This window comes from Ooceraea biroi, chromosome 2 (genome assembly GCF_003672135.1).
Source record: "Ooceraea biroi isolate clonal line C1 chromosome 2, Obir_v5.4, whole genome shotgun sequence".
In the NCBI taxonomy this organism is placed as follows: Eukaryota; Metazoa; Arthropoda; class Insecta; order Hymenoptera; family Formicidae; genus Ooceraea; species Ooceraea biroi.
In genome coordinates this window covers 18373423-18390291 of record NC_039507.1, presented here as the reverse complement: position 1 = coordinate 18390291, position 16869 = coordinate 18373423, and the positions used below count along the sequence as shown (strand labels likewise).

The window sequence follows — 16869 nt, the reverse complement described above, 5'->3', positions numbered from 1 at the left end:
ATACATTTTATAGAGGTTGAACAATACATTTATAACTTTTGATCAGAATTTCAAAATAACATTTACCATTTTTACAAAAATAACTTTTTTAAATATCGTCAAAACAGCCATTTTTGCATATAAATCTCAATTATTTCGAAAACCTGACCTACTGGTGAACATTGGCTTGCAGCATTGTTTTCAGCATCCAAAATTATATGAGAATCACCTTGTCTGATTTCAAATAATGAAAAAAATATCGTTTTATAAACTAGTGTTACTGTCGCATCGCATATAATAATTAATTTAATGATTGAGATAAACATATAATAATTAATTGACTATAAGATGATTAAGTCATTTTCATATATACATACATTTCAAATGTTAATCTATTATCGCCTTGAAACAAAAAAAGTATAAGGTATAATATATATTTCTTTTGTTTACAACTTATTTTTTTATACTACTTAACATTAAAAAGTAAAGTAAATGTTAATTATCGGTTTATTTGAAATATGTAAATTGTATAACGTACATTTGATATGATTAACATTTAAGGAGGGTGATTGCTCAAATCAAAATGATAAGAATTAGTTCATTTATGGAGGATATTCGTCTATAGGAATCTGTCGTCCATACCAAAATTAAAGACAATTGTCTGCATGGTTGTCGAATACTTAATTATTGAAGTTATACTTTTATACATGGGCGACATAGCAAAAATGTTACGATACCTGTAATTTAATTCTCGAAAACGTGTTAAACATGATAAGAATAATGCGTCGATTATTTGACAATTCTTTTCAGAAAATTGTGATACGAAAATTCGTTTGCTCTGTATAATTATCTTGTTTTGATTGAATTAGAGCTCCAGTGGCACCCATTATCAGGGCCAAAAAAAATGCGACATTGCCACTATGTCGCCCATGTATAAAAGTATAACAACCATGCAGACAATTGTCTTTACTTTTGGTATGAACAACAGATTCCCATATAGACGAATATCCTCCATTTTGATTTGAGCAACCAACCTCCTCAATATCTCATAAATAACCCAGCAAACACAAAAAGTAACAGTAATATATACATGTTATGTATACATACATGTATACATAACATAAATCATCAAAAATTAACATGTATACATTTAACATAAATCATCAAAAATTAACAAAACTATACTTATCGTGTTATGTATATATACATGTTATAATTTCCTACTCATTAATATAAATACAACATAACATACGTGTTATGTAACAATTACATTGTTGAGTGGGAAATTATAACATAACATGTATATTACTGTTACTTTGTGTTTGCTGCGAATTGATTAGGATATCTCATATATGAAACATTTGATCATCTATCTTATGTCACTTTTTATGTTAGTGAGCTAAGTCTACAAACAGTACACTTGTAGAACATTTTTGATTTCTTCACGGAAACAATTCTTTTTGGTTAGTATAGTTCTTCTTTTTCAACACAGATTAACGTGATTATTAAATGAAATAAAATGAATTTGGCAGTTTTTATAGGCTTTTATTTTGTGATATTCAGCTCGATTAGCGGAAAATTTTATGTAAAGTAAGTGGAAGAAACAAATAAGGCCCGCGCCCTAATAAGCCCCAGCTTTTAAATTTCCCATTAAATGAATATGGAAAGACTACGTGACTTATATGTAGTAGCGTGAGTGTCTACGAGTGTTAAATGTTCGTCTCGCCGGATTCGCTCGAACGCACAGATGTCAGTGTCAGCAATCGTATAACGTCAGCGAAAGGGTATAAGTGCTGCCTTTTGTTAAAAAGCTGTTGCAAAATACGTGAGTATTTTTGTTTATTTATGCAAGAATATATATTTTTTTGGTTTTTATTTATACTTTGTCTATTTATCTATAGGATACAGATACATTATTACGATATTCCTTATATTTTTATATTAGTGAATATTAAAACAGTTATTTTTGCTTACTAAGGCCCGATTTTCACTTGGGCTATATTAAGACGCTATAGTTAACATAAGATGCAATAATTAACGAGTTATTAATTATTAAAAATCGCTGTATTAGTCCGGCCCACTGCCGAATGCAAGCGCGCGGCGAGATGTGACCGCCTTGCGATCGCATAATCTCGCCGTGCGCTTGCATTCGGCGGTGGGCCGGACTAATCCAACGATTTTTAATAATTTAATAACTCGTTAACTATTGCACAAATCGCAAGATGGTACAGGACTTTTTAATTCAATCTGATCTACCTGTGGGCGAAAGGTTTTTACCCTTATGTGAAACACCCTGTATACAGCCATGGACAAAATTATTTGGCACCTTGTTTCTCCCAAATATCTCGGAACTGAATAAGTGTAAACTTTATGTTTATATGTTGTTTTCATTCCATCGACCTTGTGAATGGTTCAAACGATTGAGGTACGAAGTTCAATACTACTCTGAAACTTCTTCAGTTTGTATTTTGACTTTGATGACTACCCATACAGCACAAGATCGTTCTATGATCATTCATAGAATAATATCGGAGAATGTTTAGAATATTCTCATATAATGCTTCAGAGTTTTTGTGAACCTTCCATGGAACATTTGAAGTAGACAAAAACTCACATTCTCTGAATATTCTATAAATATTCTGTAGCATATTCTATGAACATTTTGCGTATGTTTATGGACTGTTTCTATATATATTCTATAGGATATTCTATATATAGGATATTCTAGGAATAGTGTGGGAAATATTATAAGAAATAAAATATTATAAGAATATTCATTGAAATATCATTAGAATATTCGGAGTACTTACCAAATAACATATCAATAACATTTAGAACATTCGTGGAACTGTTTATGAATATTCCTTTCGAATATTCTCAGAATATATGGAAATCATGTTGTTAGAATATTCTCCGAATATTTTGTGCTGTATGGGTGCGGACGTGATTATTATGTGTAAAGAAATATATCTATACTCGCAAGTGCAATTCTATTACTGAACTCAAGAAAACGGTCCCTGAAGAATGGGAGAAGATATCATCTTCTATGTGCAAGCGACTAGTGCATAGCTTACCTGAGAGGAACAGAAGTTATAAAACACAATGGTGGACCAACCAAATATTAGTTTGTATGATTGTTTAGAGAATAAATGTTAATATTTATAAAGATGGTGTTATTTATTTCCTTATAAATTAGAAGGAAGTTAGTTAAATAAGTAGGGTGCCTAATAATTTTGTCCATGGCTGTATACTGTTGCTTTTGCGTGACAGGTGATGAGAAGGAGTCCCATTCTTCTTAAAGAGCCATTTTTAAATCTTTTTGATTAGAAATCTGTATCTGTCTTTTCTAAATAACATCTCCAAGAATTTTCCATAATGTTCGATAAGATTGAGATCCGATGACTGAGGAGGTGTATGAGCAGCCTATGAGCTGTGATTATTGCAGACGAATATCCCACAAAGTACTAATTAATAAGTTATCGCAAGAAATTTACATCATTCCTAGTTTATGACAAAGCGAATATGGCAAATTGGAGAGAACCGACACCCTTAAAGTATTTCATTACCATACATGGACATTTTAATTGCATACCAATAAAAAAAGTTACAAGTCGTTAACTAAATATAATACATCGTCTGGATACTCAGTTGCTAGCATCTTATTTGGCATGAAATAAGTGCCTTTAAATTCAGAAAAATATTTACCGAGTTCGCACTTATTAAAAGGTGTCGGTGTATTTAGCTTCTCTACCTGGTCTAAAATAAAAAATATACATTCATGTTATTATAGAGAGTGCTCCCAGGTTAAGTGGCCAAACTTGAAATATGAATTTAGAACCACAAAACAAAACAAAAAATTCCTCTGGAAGTATGCTCGCAATTGCTTCGTTCACGAGATATTAACTTCTAAAGTTATCATGATATAAGATTTATTAGTAAATAATTTTGACGTCACCTAGGTTTCTCTTCTTTCTTGCTTTACAGTAATCAAAACCGTGTTGAAAATATTCTGGATTGCTCAAGAATTTTCATGTTACTAAACATGATTCATTAATAAAACATCTTCTTTTTGATGGAGAATATCTTGTCTGATAAATATGGCCTTCTTTGTTCACAAAATGTTTTGTAAAAATTGTGGATCATATTTATTATTCTTTCTTTGATTTAAAAACCAAGTGGAAGATGTTTTCTGCGTGGCATATCAGCTGGTAATAAAGGCTGGACACGTTGAAGATAGACAACTTCCATCGACTGAGAGTATTTTTCATATAATTGTGAAGGAAATTCCTAACTCAGAAACAGATTTCCGGATATTTGTTGATGGGTTTTAGTTGAAATGCTGCAATATGATAGCAATTATTCTTTTATTTTGCAGTGGTTCAAAACCTCCATCAGCTCGTGGCACCATATTAAATGACCCAGTTTCCCTCAATCGTTGAAATATTAAAGATAACAGTATCTTATCTGGCAATCTTCTGTTTGGAAATCGCGTGGCGTATTCACAGTGAGCAGCATTAATAATTCCCTTACAAAAGCTATATAAATATACAACGTCTGTCAATGACCTATAAACCAAAAAGTGATATTTCGATTATATTCAATCCTATACTTCCGTAGCTTCAAAAGTCAATATCTCTTGAACAAAGCGCTTGCGAGCATACTACCAGAGGAAAATGGTTTGCTTTGAAGTCCTCATCACAGTTTAAGTTTACGCAAATCATATTTTAAGTTCGACCATTTATCCCGGGAGGATCCTATTATAGTAATATAGTAATTATATATGTGTATAGTAAATATATATAATTCAGAATAACACCATGTATTTAAAACACTTTGTTTATACATTCGCGAATATAACATGTATCCTCGACTGTATTCCGGCTTGCGGGAATGGCTAGGTACCATGCACTTTGTTTCTTGGCTAAGTGACAGTCCAAATGGTTCCATCTCCTTACCAAATCATCAACCACTGACCATCCTATTATCACGTGTGGCATTTTATGGCATCTTAATCGTGAATGAGTTCTGTCGTTACAAGTACATGTCACTATCATTCCAACTGCGAATTTCATTTCAGCCTTCCTCTTCTTTGGTTTGGGTGTGTATTTCATACATTCTTTTCGTAATTTATACTAGAATGTACCAAATAATTAACGATAATAAATACTTATCTTATAATTTTCATTATAAGAATATTATAATTAATTACTTATAAAGACTTAATTACTTTCACATACAACACATCCGCAAAAAAGATAATCCCTTCAAAGGAGGCAAATTGGAATACAAGTACTCTTGTACTGTCTTCATGAATAAATAACAACCATTTTTAATGAGATGAGGTACTAAGGAAATTCTATTAGACGTAAGTCTATCGTCCCAAACGTCCGCCAGCTGGGTAAATATGATGCAGAATCACGATTAGGATCTATCTTTGTACATTACTTTTAAACAGTTTTCTTTCGCCTAGCTCTCCCATTATCTTGCACAAGAAGATCTTTCTCGGAATGTCGTCGTGACGTGAAGTAACATATAATTATACGCAGAATATTATACTTATATTTTCTTGTTTTATGCATATGTGTAATCTTTATGTATCACACACACGCAATAGAAATGCGCGAACATACCTCATATCCAGACCCTAAGAATATATATACCTTCTTCTCACTCGTATTAAATCGATGTGTCTTCTTGCATAGCACGTAACACTAGATTCATCCTGCACATATGTGGAATCACGAAATTTACTTATTGTGGAAACATTTCTATCTGCAGATATAGTATTTGACAAATATGTGACAAGTACGCTTATCTCAAGACATATCGGTACCCCTAATAAAAAGTTTTATGTAAAACTAAATAAAATATTCATATACACAATGAATCCTAGTATTCTTTGTTACATAGATATATTCTTATCATGAAAAAGATATATTAGTGTATCTTATGTTTAAAAGAAAGAAAAGAAAACTGCAGGAACTTTCAGGAAATGATATTTCTTTACGTATAACCTTATTGAGATACCTTTTCCAATTCATCTACGAACTTAAATACATCTTCTTTTCTTGTCATATAAAGAGTCTGTGAGATCGACAAACTCTCTTCTACCAGGTATAGAAGCCTGTGCATCCACCTTCCTTCTTCAAACACTGGGTTGAAATTATTATAATTTCCACAATAATAGTCGACCCACTCAACATACATTTGTAGCACATAATGAGAACCCAAACTTATCATCAGCTAAAACGAACATTGCATTAATAAATTAAACTAAGAGTACGAAACTTTGGAAAATAAAGAAATGTTTTGAAATTAGAAGCGACTCACTCTTTAATGTGTCAGTAATTTAACATATATCTATGCCAACTTGCTTGTGACTAATTACCTTTACCTATTGTTAAATTTATGAATTGTTGTTATTTACTAGAATTAATACAATATATATGAATAATTACCTCTAACAACTTTATTCTGGGATATCTATCAAAACTTATGGGACATTCTAACGTAGACTCATAAATTCTGGACAAGTTATTTTTATTCAGAATGGCTCCACCTCTCCCCTTTTCGAGATGGATATAAAGACAGTGTTCGTCATCAGAGTTTGTTACATTACTGAAATAAAATAATAAAAAAGTATATATACGACTAAAAGAAAAATGGAAAGGTATAAGTAATCGAAATTAAAATTAGTTTAACCATTTTGGCTTCCATGTTAGTAACCCATAATTTGGCGTTGGTTTGCCTATAGGCAGGTTCAGAATTTCAGAAGCAGGAAAATCAGATATAAGAAAAGATACTAGATCACAATACATGCCAAGTCTTCTTGCAACACTCTGAAATATGACTATCAGCGGTACAATATTCATGTCCTCGGTTTTAAACTCCTGTCATAATTTAAGAAACAAAAATATTAACATTTATAAGAAATAATAAATATGAAGCTATAGATATAACATAAGCTGATCCTAATGTATTACAAACTATAACTTACGATATTTTTCATTAATAGGTATTGTCGAAAGAGATCTGATTTTAAAGAATGTACAACTGCCTCGAAGGTTGGTTTGTACAAGAGTATGTTGAAAAGAATATTTATAATCTGTCTTCCCTCGCTGTTGTTCCATTGATTTTCATAGATATTATTGTATTTCCACCTCGAGAATTGTTCACGAGATGCCGAGAATATTGGATGCTTGGGATTCTCAACTTTAAGATGCTTCATCACCTGTTGTGCGATATTATCCAGGTCCATATCTATGTGCGAGCAAGAGACATTTTTCTCCGGATGAAACCATTGTATGATAAAAGTTATTACCTCTTCCAGTAACTGGTGTTTAGGAGGGCGATTTATAAATTCCTGCCATACGTTTTCTAGATGATAATGCCTTAAATATGTTAGAAGGATTCTTCCGTAATAAATATTTGTCAGGTTGTCCTTATATCCACTAAAAATTAATACTTTGTATATTAACTGATAAATGTTATATCTCTTTACCATATACATTACAGTATAACTTCCTAGTTATTCATAAAACTTTTAAATAAATATTCATTATTTATTAAATCTCACCTTTTTCACCGATCATTTAAACTTGTTAATTCATCCATAACTAAATAATAATTCAAGTGATGTGTTGTCTTGGGTGGATAAACCAAAAAATTAAATTCTTCCATATCGAGAATTTCATTATTCAAAACGCCTTCGTGAAAAACAGTGCGGAACGGAAGAAAACATTGGAAGTGTGTGCGACAAGCGCAGATATTAACATTTTTCTTCATGAACTCATCAGAACCATTGTGGTAATACTTTTCGCTCATTTGAGCCAACAAATGCAACAATTCTTTCTTACAGTTTACTCGTACGTCTATCAATTCTTCAACACTTAAGTAGCCTTTATGCATTTCTGTTTGTCGAATGTTTTTCAAACCAGGCCATCTGAAAGAAAAATGTAAGGAAAGAATATATTTAATTTTGCGAATCATTGGATATATAATTGCATAAATAAAACCATTGTCAGGGCAATACATTTTGAGAAATGGAAGAAACATGAAATTATACATACTTTTTATACAAAGATTAAGATAATTTTTAAAAAGATATTACTAAAAGGAAAATATAAAAAAAACAACAGCAATAATAACTTTTTCGACATTGTCTTCTTTATGATAGTGCACCACACAGAAAAACCTCATTAGGGAAATTGCACATGTATTACACATGTGACCCAAATTTATACGTTATATTTTATCTGTTGTACGTTCAAGGAAAGTAATAAGAGCATTTCCATTGCTTGCATTTCGATAGAAATATACGATCCAAACGAATTGCGAAAAAATACTGGCATCTCGTTCCGTTTTAAAATAAAGGCAGTTTTGTGGGAAAGGATAGCAAAAAGGAAAGGCAGTAGAAGTGCAACAACTTGCTCCCGAAACTCCTTTACTTATTTATCTTGTCTCTGAAGAATTTAATATAAAATTTTATTAACGCATGCAAACGCTATATCACACACAAAAGAGTCTTTCTCTAACAAAAAAGTATCTCTTTTTGAAAAGAATTTGTTTATTAGTCACTGGATAATGAATGTAATAAGGACCCCACACTGAACCTTCCCTTTTTTCTCTAAGCAATATGTGAAACGTATTGTATAACAGATTGTCATAAAGCACACACACATGTGTAATTTATACATCTATCCTCACTGCTTACAAGTAAACCTACCCAAGTGGTACACTAAGGTGCATTGTTTCGCGTGGTAGCGAATATATATTTATTAATATTACTATATATAATAATAATATTATACAGGGTGTCCCGAGTTTTAACCAACAAACTGCGGGAGTATATTCTACTAGTGGAAATAAGAAAAAATTCTTATATCGAGTTTGTTTAGAAATGCTTTATTACAAAGTTATAAACCAATATTGAAAAGGAATATGAGATAAGTAACAACGGAACATAGTGTAGAATTTGGAAGGTCGAAGATGTTTATGTTATGTGTATTCACATGTATTCATGTTCACTATGTTGAAACGATTCAGTATGATTGTTACTTTCACAACAGTAGCTGTTAGATTTCAATCGTCGTGTGAACTAGCAATTACTATCAGAATGCCAAAAGTGTTTTCAAATGAGGAATACACTGATATTCATTTCGTGTACGGATTCTGTGACGGAAATGCACGAGCTGCCGTACGAGAGTATCAACGTAGATTTCCTAACAGGAGAGTACCAGATAGATTTAAAGCAACGAATTACTAACTCAGTTACTGAGATGCAACAAAATTTTCAGGAATGTCGTACTATAACAAATTCTGTACTACGTCGATGTCTAGCTTGTATCGATGTGCAAGGACAACATTTTGAAATGCGTCACTAAATCATTGCGTAGATAATTTTTATTTTTGTGAAAAAATCCGTTGTTACTTATCTCATATTTCTTTTCAATATTGGTTTATAACTTTGTAATAAAGCATTTCTAAGCAAACTCGATATAAGAATTTTTTCTTATTTCCACTGGTAGAATATGCTCCCGCAGTTTGTCGGTTAAAACCCGGGACACCCTGTATATATAGAAGCAAAAGCTTATAACATTTAGAATATATTTACGTTAGAATGAAACACTAAAAGAAAAACATATCATAGGCACTCGCCACCTCATTCTTGATTATTTTCTGCTTTGGCAGGGAGCGAGTTTTTAATACCGAATGTGACAATTTTATTTGCAAATAAAATTATTAAAAATCTAGTAATACTGTACCTCACATTTTGTTTCCTTACTACTGTAACAAATAGGATTTATATAACAATATTAAAAGAGAATCTTTACGTCAACAACATATGTAATGAACAACTCCAAAATCATCTATAATTTAAGCCGCTATGATACACTTCAATGTTTTTCAATCTTCTTTCTGATTTATTTAAACCGTTTATTGTTCGAATAATTTAAAGCAATACTTTTTACAAATTTGACGCCATATTTAAGTATCACTTAATCTTATAATATATTAACTCTTATACGTCACTATACTGTATTTTTTCAACTTTTTAGCTATTTTGTTGAAACAATTTATTATTTAAACAAATAATTTTGCAAATCTGGCTTCACAATTCACAATTAGCGATCCAGAAAAATATATTTTGCATTAAATTTTGTTTCTTATATATTTTTATTGTACTTATTGATGATAGGCGGGTGAAAATTGGAAGGGTAATAACTACCCTTAAAACCGCTTAAGAGCACAAATGAAAAATATGGGTCAAATATTTTTCAAAGCTCTACATTTGTGCCAAATTTGAAAAAACTCGGAGTGTACACTAAGGTGCATTTATTCGCGTGGTAGCGAATATGTATACAGGGTGTCCCAGACCTAACGTAACACCGGTTAATGGTAGATACCTGAGGTGATTCTGAGACGAATTTTCCTCTTGCAAAATGTCAAGGGTGGCGTAGTTTCGGCGCTTTAATGGATTGAAGATGTCCTATCCATGTAGAGAATTTTCCCGCGTTCAGTGACGGTGGATCGAAGGGGTCCCGCGCATCGCGCACACTTCAATTTGAACAGCCGCGAAAAATTAAGATCAAATTGAAGTGTGCGCGATGCGCGGGACTCCTTCGACCCACCGTCACTGAACGCGGGAAAATTCTCTACATGGATAGGACATCTTCAATCCATTAAAGCGCCGAAACTACGCCACCCTTGACATTTTGCAAGAGGAAAATTCGTCTCAGAATCACCTCAGGTATCTACCATTAACCGGTGTTACGTTAGGTCTGGGACACCCTGCATATTTATTAATATTAATATATTTATATATATAAATTATATATATATATAATATATTTTTTTAATTTTTAATAAATATAACATTTTTTGCTATTTTGGTATTTTTACTTTTTTTTGTATTTTTGTTTTTATATTTATCATTTATATTAAGTATTATATTAATTATTATATACTATACTAAGCTATACTATACTAAAAGAAAAGCATAGCATAGATACTGGCCACCTCATTCAAAGGATCACGATAGGTTGCATCATTTAGCACAGATTACTTCTTTAGAAGAAAGAGAAAGTTTTCTTTTACTAAATGCAAGTGTGTTCTATCCTAGACTATATGCCCACACAGATGTAGGCTGTAGGTCCGCCACTGTTTCACTATTGTAATTGTTTTTTCGAGAAAATTCCATTCTTTGTTTCAATAACGATGGTAATATCCCGAGCAGAAATTTTAGAAGGGTTCTAATAGGGACCTAATAAACATGCCCTAACACCTGATTAGGGTCTCATCAGGTAGTCCTTGTTGGGCCTCGACCATAAATGTAACGTCGAGAATTAAAATTGCCTGATCAGGTTTTTCTTATTAGGACCTTATGACTGCCCCTTGCTGTGCCTTACATTTTCTAATAGGGTACTGGTAAGGGTATCAGTAGTGCGATTCTCGTTATTAATAGTTTTCAGTATCGTTAACTATAGAGTCTTTAGAACATATACTACTAGTATATGTTCTAAGTAAGAGTCCAAAAGAAGAGAAGAATAAAGTACCGGATCGGTTTTCCAGATAGTTATTTGTAAGGTGCTAACCAAATGTTACTTGTGAGAACGTCACGCCTGACCTGGCCATCTATCGGTCACTTGGTGAATCAGAGGCGGGAAACACACTGTGTTGATTTTTGTCTCTTATTGTTCCATAATCGAGTACATTGAAATGTATATGATATAAAAATAATTAATACTCGCAAATTAAGTAGAAATTACTATTCTTTCTACATTAAGTATATAATTTCGAATCAATTTATTAAAATACATTTTTCGTTTATGTGGAAACGTAAAAAATACATCATTGAATTTTATGTGTGATGACCTTTATTTTGCAAGTACGATAAAACAGTTCTTACTCTTTAATCAATTTATTTTGGTGTTTAATATAATTATAAAATAATAATATAAAGTAAAAATGGTTTTTGTTGATTGGCTGAAAAGATATCTTTAATATGTCTTTATGCTATGTCGGTAAAGACATCATAAAAAAGATGACGAAAAGATATCTTTTTTACGTTGTCTTTTTCGGTAAGATGAAAAGATATATGTCTTCCAGACATCTTTTCGCTTTGCCAAAAAGATAATTTATAAAAGACGTCTTTCCGCTAACTTTTAGTATTATGTGCTGTCTAGGTAGCGACAACCTGTGAGTGTAGCGAGCGGTTTTCTCCAAGATCGTGTCTTTTCTGTCGCTAGTTATCGATACCGAAAATCGATAACGAGTCGCATTACAGAGTAGTATACAAAATGATAATTTTCAAGATCTTACAGTTCCAAGTAAAATGATCAGGCTAACATTTATCAAATCCTATAAGAGGGAAATGATAGGGATAAGGAAATCAGGTCCGTGTAAGAAATACCCTTATAGGGTAATGATAGGGATAAGAAAATCAGGTCCGTGTAAGAAATACCCTTATAGGGCAATGATAGGGATAAGGAAATCAGGCCCGTGTAAGATATACCTGAAAAATGTTTTAAAACGTAACTTCTGTTGCGCACCGGATCAGGCAAATGTCGGGAATGTCTTATTAGGACATACCTTACTGCCTCCTAATCAGGCCCTAACCATACATAGGGCATACCTGATTTCATTTCTGCTCGGGATGACATACCGTTGAAACTTGGTATCATAATCTTGATTAAAATTTTTAATTAAATTTAATACAAGGAAATAGAAAATACCTCTGATCGAACTTTCGTCGACAAAATAAGCTGGGGTATAGCATTTTATAAAAATGCTTGCACGTGGAGGAAAAATTTGCAAAATCTTGAACACTGATATTGTCAAAATCCAGAATTATACAGGGTGTCCCGGGTTTTAACCGACAAACTGCGGGAGCATATTCTACTAGTGGAAATAAGAAAAAATTCTTATATCGAGTTTGCTTAGAAATGCTTTATTACAAAGTTATAAACCAATATTGAAAAGAAATATGAGATAAGTAACAACGGATTTTTTCACAAAAATAAAAATTATCTACGCAATGATTTAGTGACGCATTTCAAAATGTTGTCCTTGCACATCGATACAAGCTAGACATCGACGTGGTACAGAATTTGTTACAGTACGACATTCCTGAAAATGTTGTTGCATCTCAGTAACTGAATTAGTAATTCGTTGCTTTAAATCTTCAAGCGAGATTACTTCTGTACTGTAAACTTTATTTTTTAAAGTTGCCCATAAATAAAAATCAAGAGGCGTTAAATCGGGCGATCTTGGAGGCCAGAAAACCGGTCCTCCTCGACCAATCCACCTATGAGCGTAATGTTCATCTAACCAGTTTCTAACTTGTCTAGCATAGTGCGATGGACAACCGTCTAACTGTATCCAGCTGTTTTGGCGAAGATTTAAGATTCTTTCCGAGCGTCGTCGGTGTCTTAGAGCTGAACGAACATCATCATATTCATTCATAGGTCGAAATGAACCCAAATTACGTAATTGCAAATGGGTATTACTAAACACAGAACTATCTGGTACTCTCCTGTTAGGAAATCTACGTTGATACTCTCGTACGGCAGCTCGTGCATTTCCGTCACAGAATCCGTACACGAAATGAATATCAGTGTATTCCTCATTTGAAAACACTTTTGGCATTCTGATAGTAATTGCTAGTTCACACGACGATTGAAATCTAACAGCTACTGTTGTGAAAGTAACAATCATACTGAATCGTATCAACATAGTGAACATGAATACATGTGAATACACATAACATAACATCTTCGACCTTCCAAATTCTACACTATGTTTCGTTGTTACTTATCTCATATTTCTTTTCAATATTGGTTTATAACTTTGTAATAAAGCATTTCTAAGCAAACTCGATATAAGAATTTTTTCTTATTTCCACTAGTAGAATATACTCCCGCAGTTTGTCGGTTAAAACCCGGGACACCCTGTATATATCACTTCGACGGGAAGATCCGTTATTGTTGCCATTGTGAGAAAAAGAAATGATATAAATGAATCTACGATACGTATACGAAATTTATGTATTTTGCATTACACTAGTAATTGCACTGGTCCGTAGATTGTCACTTAAATGCATAAAAGCGACTGGAATACCACAGCACAGTGTTGGAAGCGACACTCTTATTTCACACGTGCATTGCAAGTATTCTCAGTGACGCATAAAGTTTGTGAAACGATCTATCCTGTAGTAGCCACGTGGTAGACACTAATGGGCCTATTTTCAGCACGCGTTTACAAAAAGCTTTCAGTGTGACTTTTCAGCCAATCAAGTGGTTTTCAAGCCACTTCTAGAAGTTCTAGAGGCGCTTGTATCGTTGTAAGCCATTGAGCTATACAGGGTGTAATTTAATTCGCACCCACTATTGACACAGTGATGTTTCTCATGAAAAACTGAGTCGAAAAGTCCTGAATCATTTTTTTCTATAATGTTTACTAAAGTAGTAATTATTGAGTAATGTCAATCCAATCAGCGCCGATCTTTAGCCGGAAGTACGTCTGGGAGTCGATCGTCTGGTAGTGTTCGTGAGTACGCCACCGCTGCGTTTTTGTTGTTAAGCAGTGACTTTTCAGACGTGTATATTTCTAAAGAATTAAGCATTGATTGGTTTGACTTTACTCAATAATTACCACTTTATTAAACATTATAGAAAACAATCATGCAGGACTTTTCGACTCAGTTTTTCATAAGAAACATCACTCGGTAAATAGTGGGCGCGAATTAAATTACACCCTGCACACATATAGGAGAGAGCCTTCCCTACACGAGCCTATAAGCAGCTTGCGGCTCAAGGATAGCGATAGCTATCCTTGCGTATATAGGTATCTCTTTCTCTTTTCAGCACAGGCTTTACGTTAGGACAGGAATACCTACGCAATACTGGCTTCTTTCTCGAAATTGAGCTACCCCCTCCTTGAAGGCTCCAGTATGTATATAACTCAATGTTGTAAGCGCGTTCTAAATATAGGGCATAAAAATTTATTCACGACAGATTTAAATGTATATTCATTCGTTCTTATATGCAAAAACATATTTATGAAATTGCTCGAAATGTTGCTCGATAATAAGCTATTAAAAACTTAAAAGTGCCATTTCGTGAAGTTAAGAATGCTACACATATGTCGTAGTGTATGTCACACACATAGTTTTGCACCTTACGCATATGTCATAAAATAAAATGCAATAAATAAAATAAAATATAATAAATATAAAATGTGTGTAATATTGAAACATATAGATACAAACATTTAAACAAATATATAGACAAGTACACTATTACTAGGACGGATTTCTATATAATATACTAGATTGCAAACTTCTTACAAACTGATAATATATTTATGTCCTGAAACAGTATCTGCTATACCTACTCTATTTCGCATATGCGCCACATAAGATTACAAAGTGTGTGCTTATACCTAAGTAGACATATGGCTACATATAGTAGTCTAATATAAAAAAGTTTTGGTCTATGCAATATCACAGTATATAATTATATATCCAAGTGCGCAATTCTTGGTCGGCACATTTGACATATCACGAAATAAAGTGCGCATGTCTCAAATGAGGCATTATATTGTTTATCAAGTCTGAAATAGAAATTATTATTATAGAAATTAGTATTGCGTTTAAAATATCTTTATTCGTTGAATAGAGAAGCGGCAATGTCGCATTTTTTTCGGCCATGATAATGGGCGCCAATGGGGTCCTAATTTAATCAGAGCAAGATATACAAAGCAAACGAATTTTCGTATCACAATTTTCTGAAAAGAATTGTCAAATAATCGACGCATTATTCTTATCATTTTTAACACGTTTTCGAGAATTAAATTACAGGTATCGTAACATTTTTGCTATGTTGCCCATGTATAAAAGTATAACTTCAATAATTAATTATTCGACAACCGTGCAGACAATCGTCTTTAAGTTTGGTATGGACGACAGATTCGCATAGACGAATATCCTCCATAAATATGAACTAATTCTTATCATTTTTATTTGAGCAACCAGCCTCCTTAACATAATCTGAAGGGAAACTTTATTTATATAATCGTACATTGTTAATTTATTCTACTTAACGTCTTTTAAATCCTGTACCTTTCATATCCATTAAGCAATGGTGTGGAAACTGAGGATGAATTACATTCTTATCTATACTCTATAAACTACATTATGCATACAGATAATACCCATAATGTGTAATTATAGCTTTACATGTTTCACCTATAAAATCACGATGTCATGTATATGCTGACCCCGATAGATCTACCTTTGCACGATTTTATAGTGATAACGTATCAACGCGCCATCAAGACATCCAGTAGCCTGGGCGGAAAAAGATATAAGTCATGTATCCTGCAAATCATAATATAGGAACTAAAAATTGATTAGCCGCGGACAAATACCATGAACGAAATGTGCCGTGAAATATCTTCGATTCGATCTAATATTCTAACATCAAAATATAAATAATCGATCGACGCTGTATCGATGCGATGTATTAACACATTTTTATTTCTTCATTTGAAAATCAATACTTTAAGAACTGTGGCACATGCATGGAAATTTTCAGGAAGCGATATTATTTAGAGTAGCACGTGAGAAACAGTTTTTTCTCTAATTTATCTCTTATACAGGGTGTCCCAGACCTACCGTACCACCGGTTAATGGTAGATTCCTGAGGTGATTCTGAGACGAATGTTGCTCTTGCAAAATGTCGAGGGTGGCGTAGTTTCGGCGCTACGAAGGGTTGTAGTTATCCTATCCTTGTGTGGAATTTTCCCGCGTTCAGTGACGGTGGGTCGAAGGGGTCCCGCGCATCGCGCACGCTTCAATTTGAACAGCCGCGAAAAATTAAGATCAAATTG

At 33.0% G+C, this 16869-nt stretch overlaps 1 protein-coding gene across 4 annotated transcripts; it reads right to left on the bottom strand.

Moving 5' to 3' along the window:
• Nucleotides 1-4786: 4786 nt before the first annotated feature.
• On the bottom strand, nt 4787-8017 carry LOC105284024. Of its 4 annotated transcripts, XM_026967740.1 has the most exons (4): nt 7556-8017; nt 7301-7430; nt 6977-7239; nt 4787-6869 (listed from the first exon to the last, which is right to left on the bottom strand). In XM_026967740.1, exons 3-4 carry the CDS (start codon nt 7235-7237, stop codon nt 6672-6674), a joined length of 459 nt encoding a protein of 152 aa, XP_026823541.1. In that variant the 5' UTR covers nt 7238-7239; nt 7301-7430; nt 7556-8017; the 3' UTR covers nt 4787-6671. The 4 variants fall into 4 exon arrangements, with proteins under 4 accessions (XP_026823541.1, XP_026823540.1, XP_026823539.1 ...); XM_026967739.1 differs by lacking the exon at nt 7556-8017 and having other exon boundaries at nt 7301-7545; XM_026967738.1 differs by lacking the exon at nt 7556-8017 and having other exon boundaries at nt 6977-7210; nt 7301-7545.
• Nucleotides 8018-16869: the final 8852 nt, after the last annotated feature.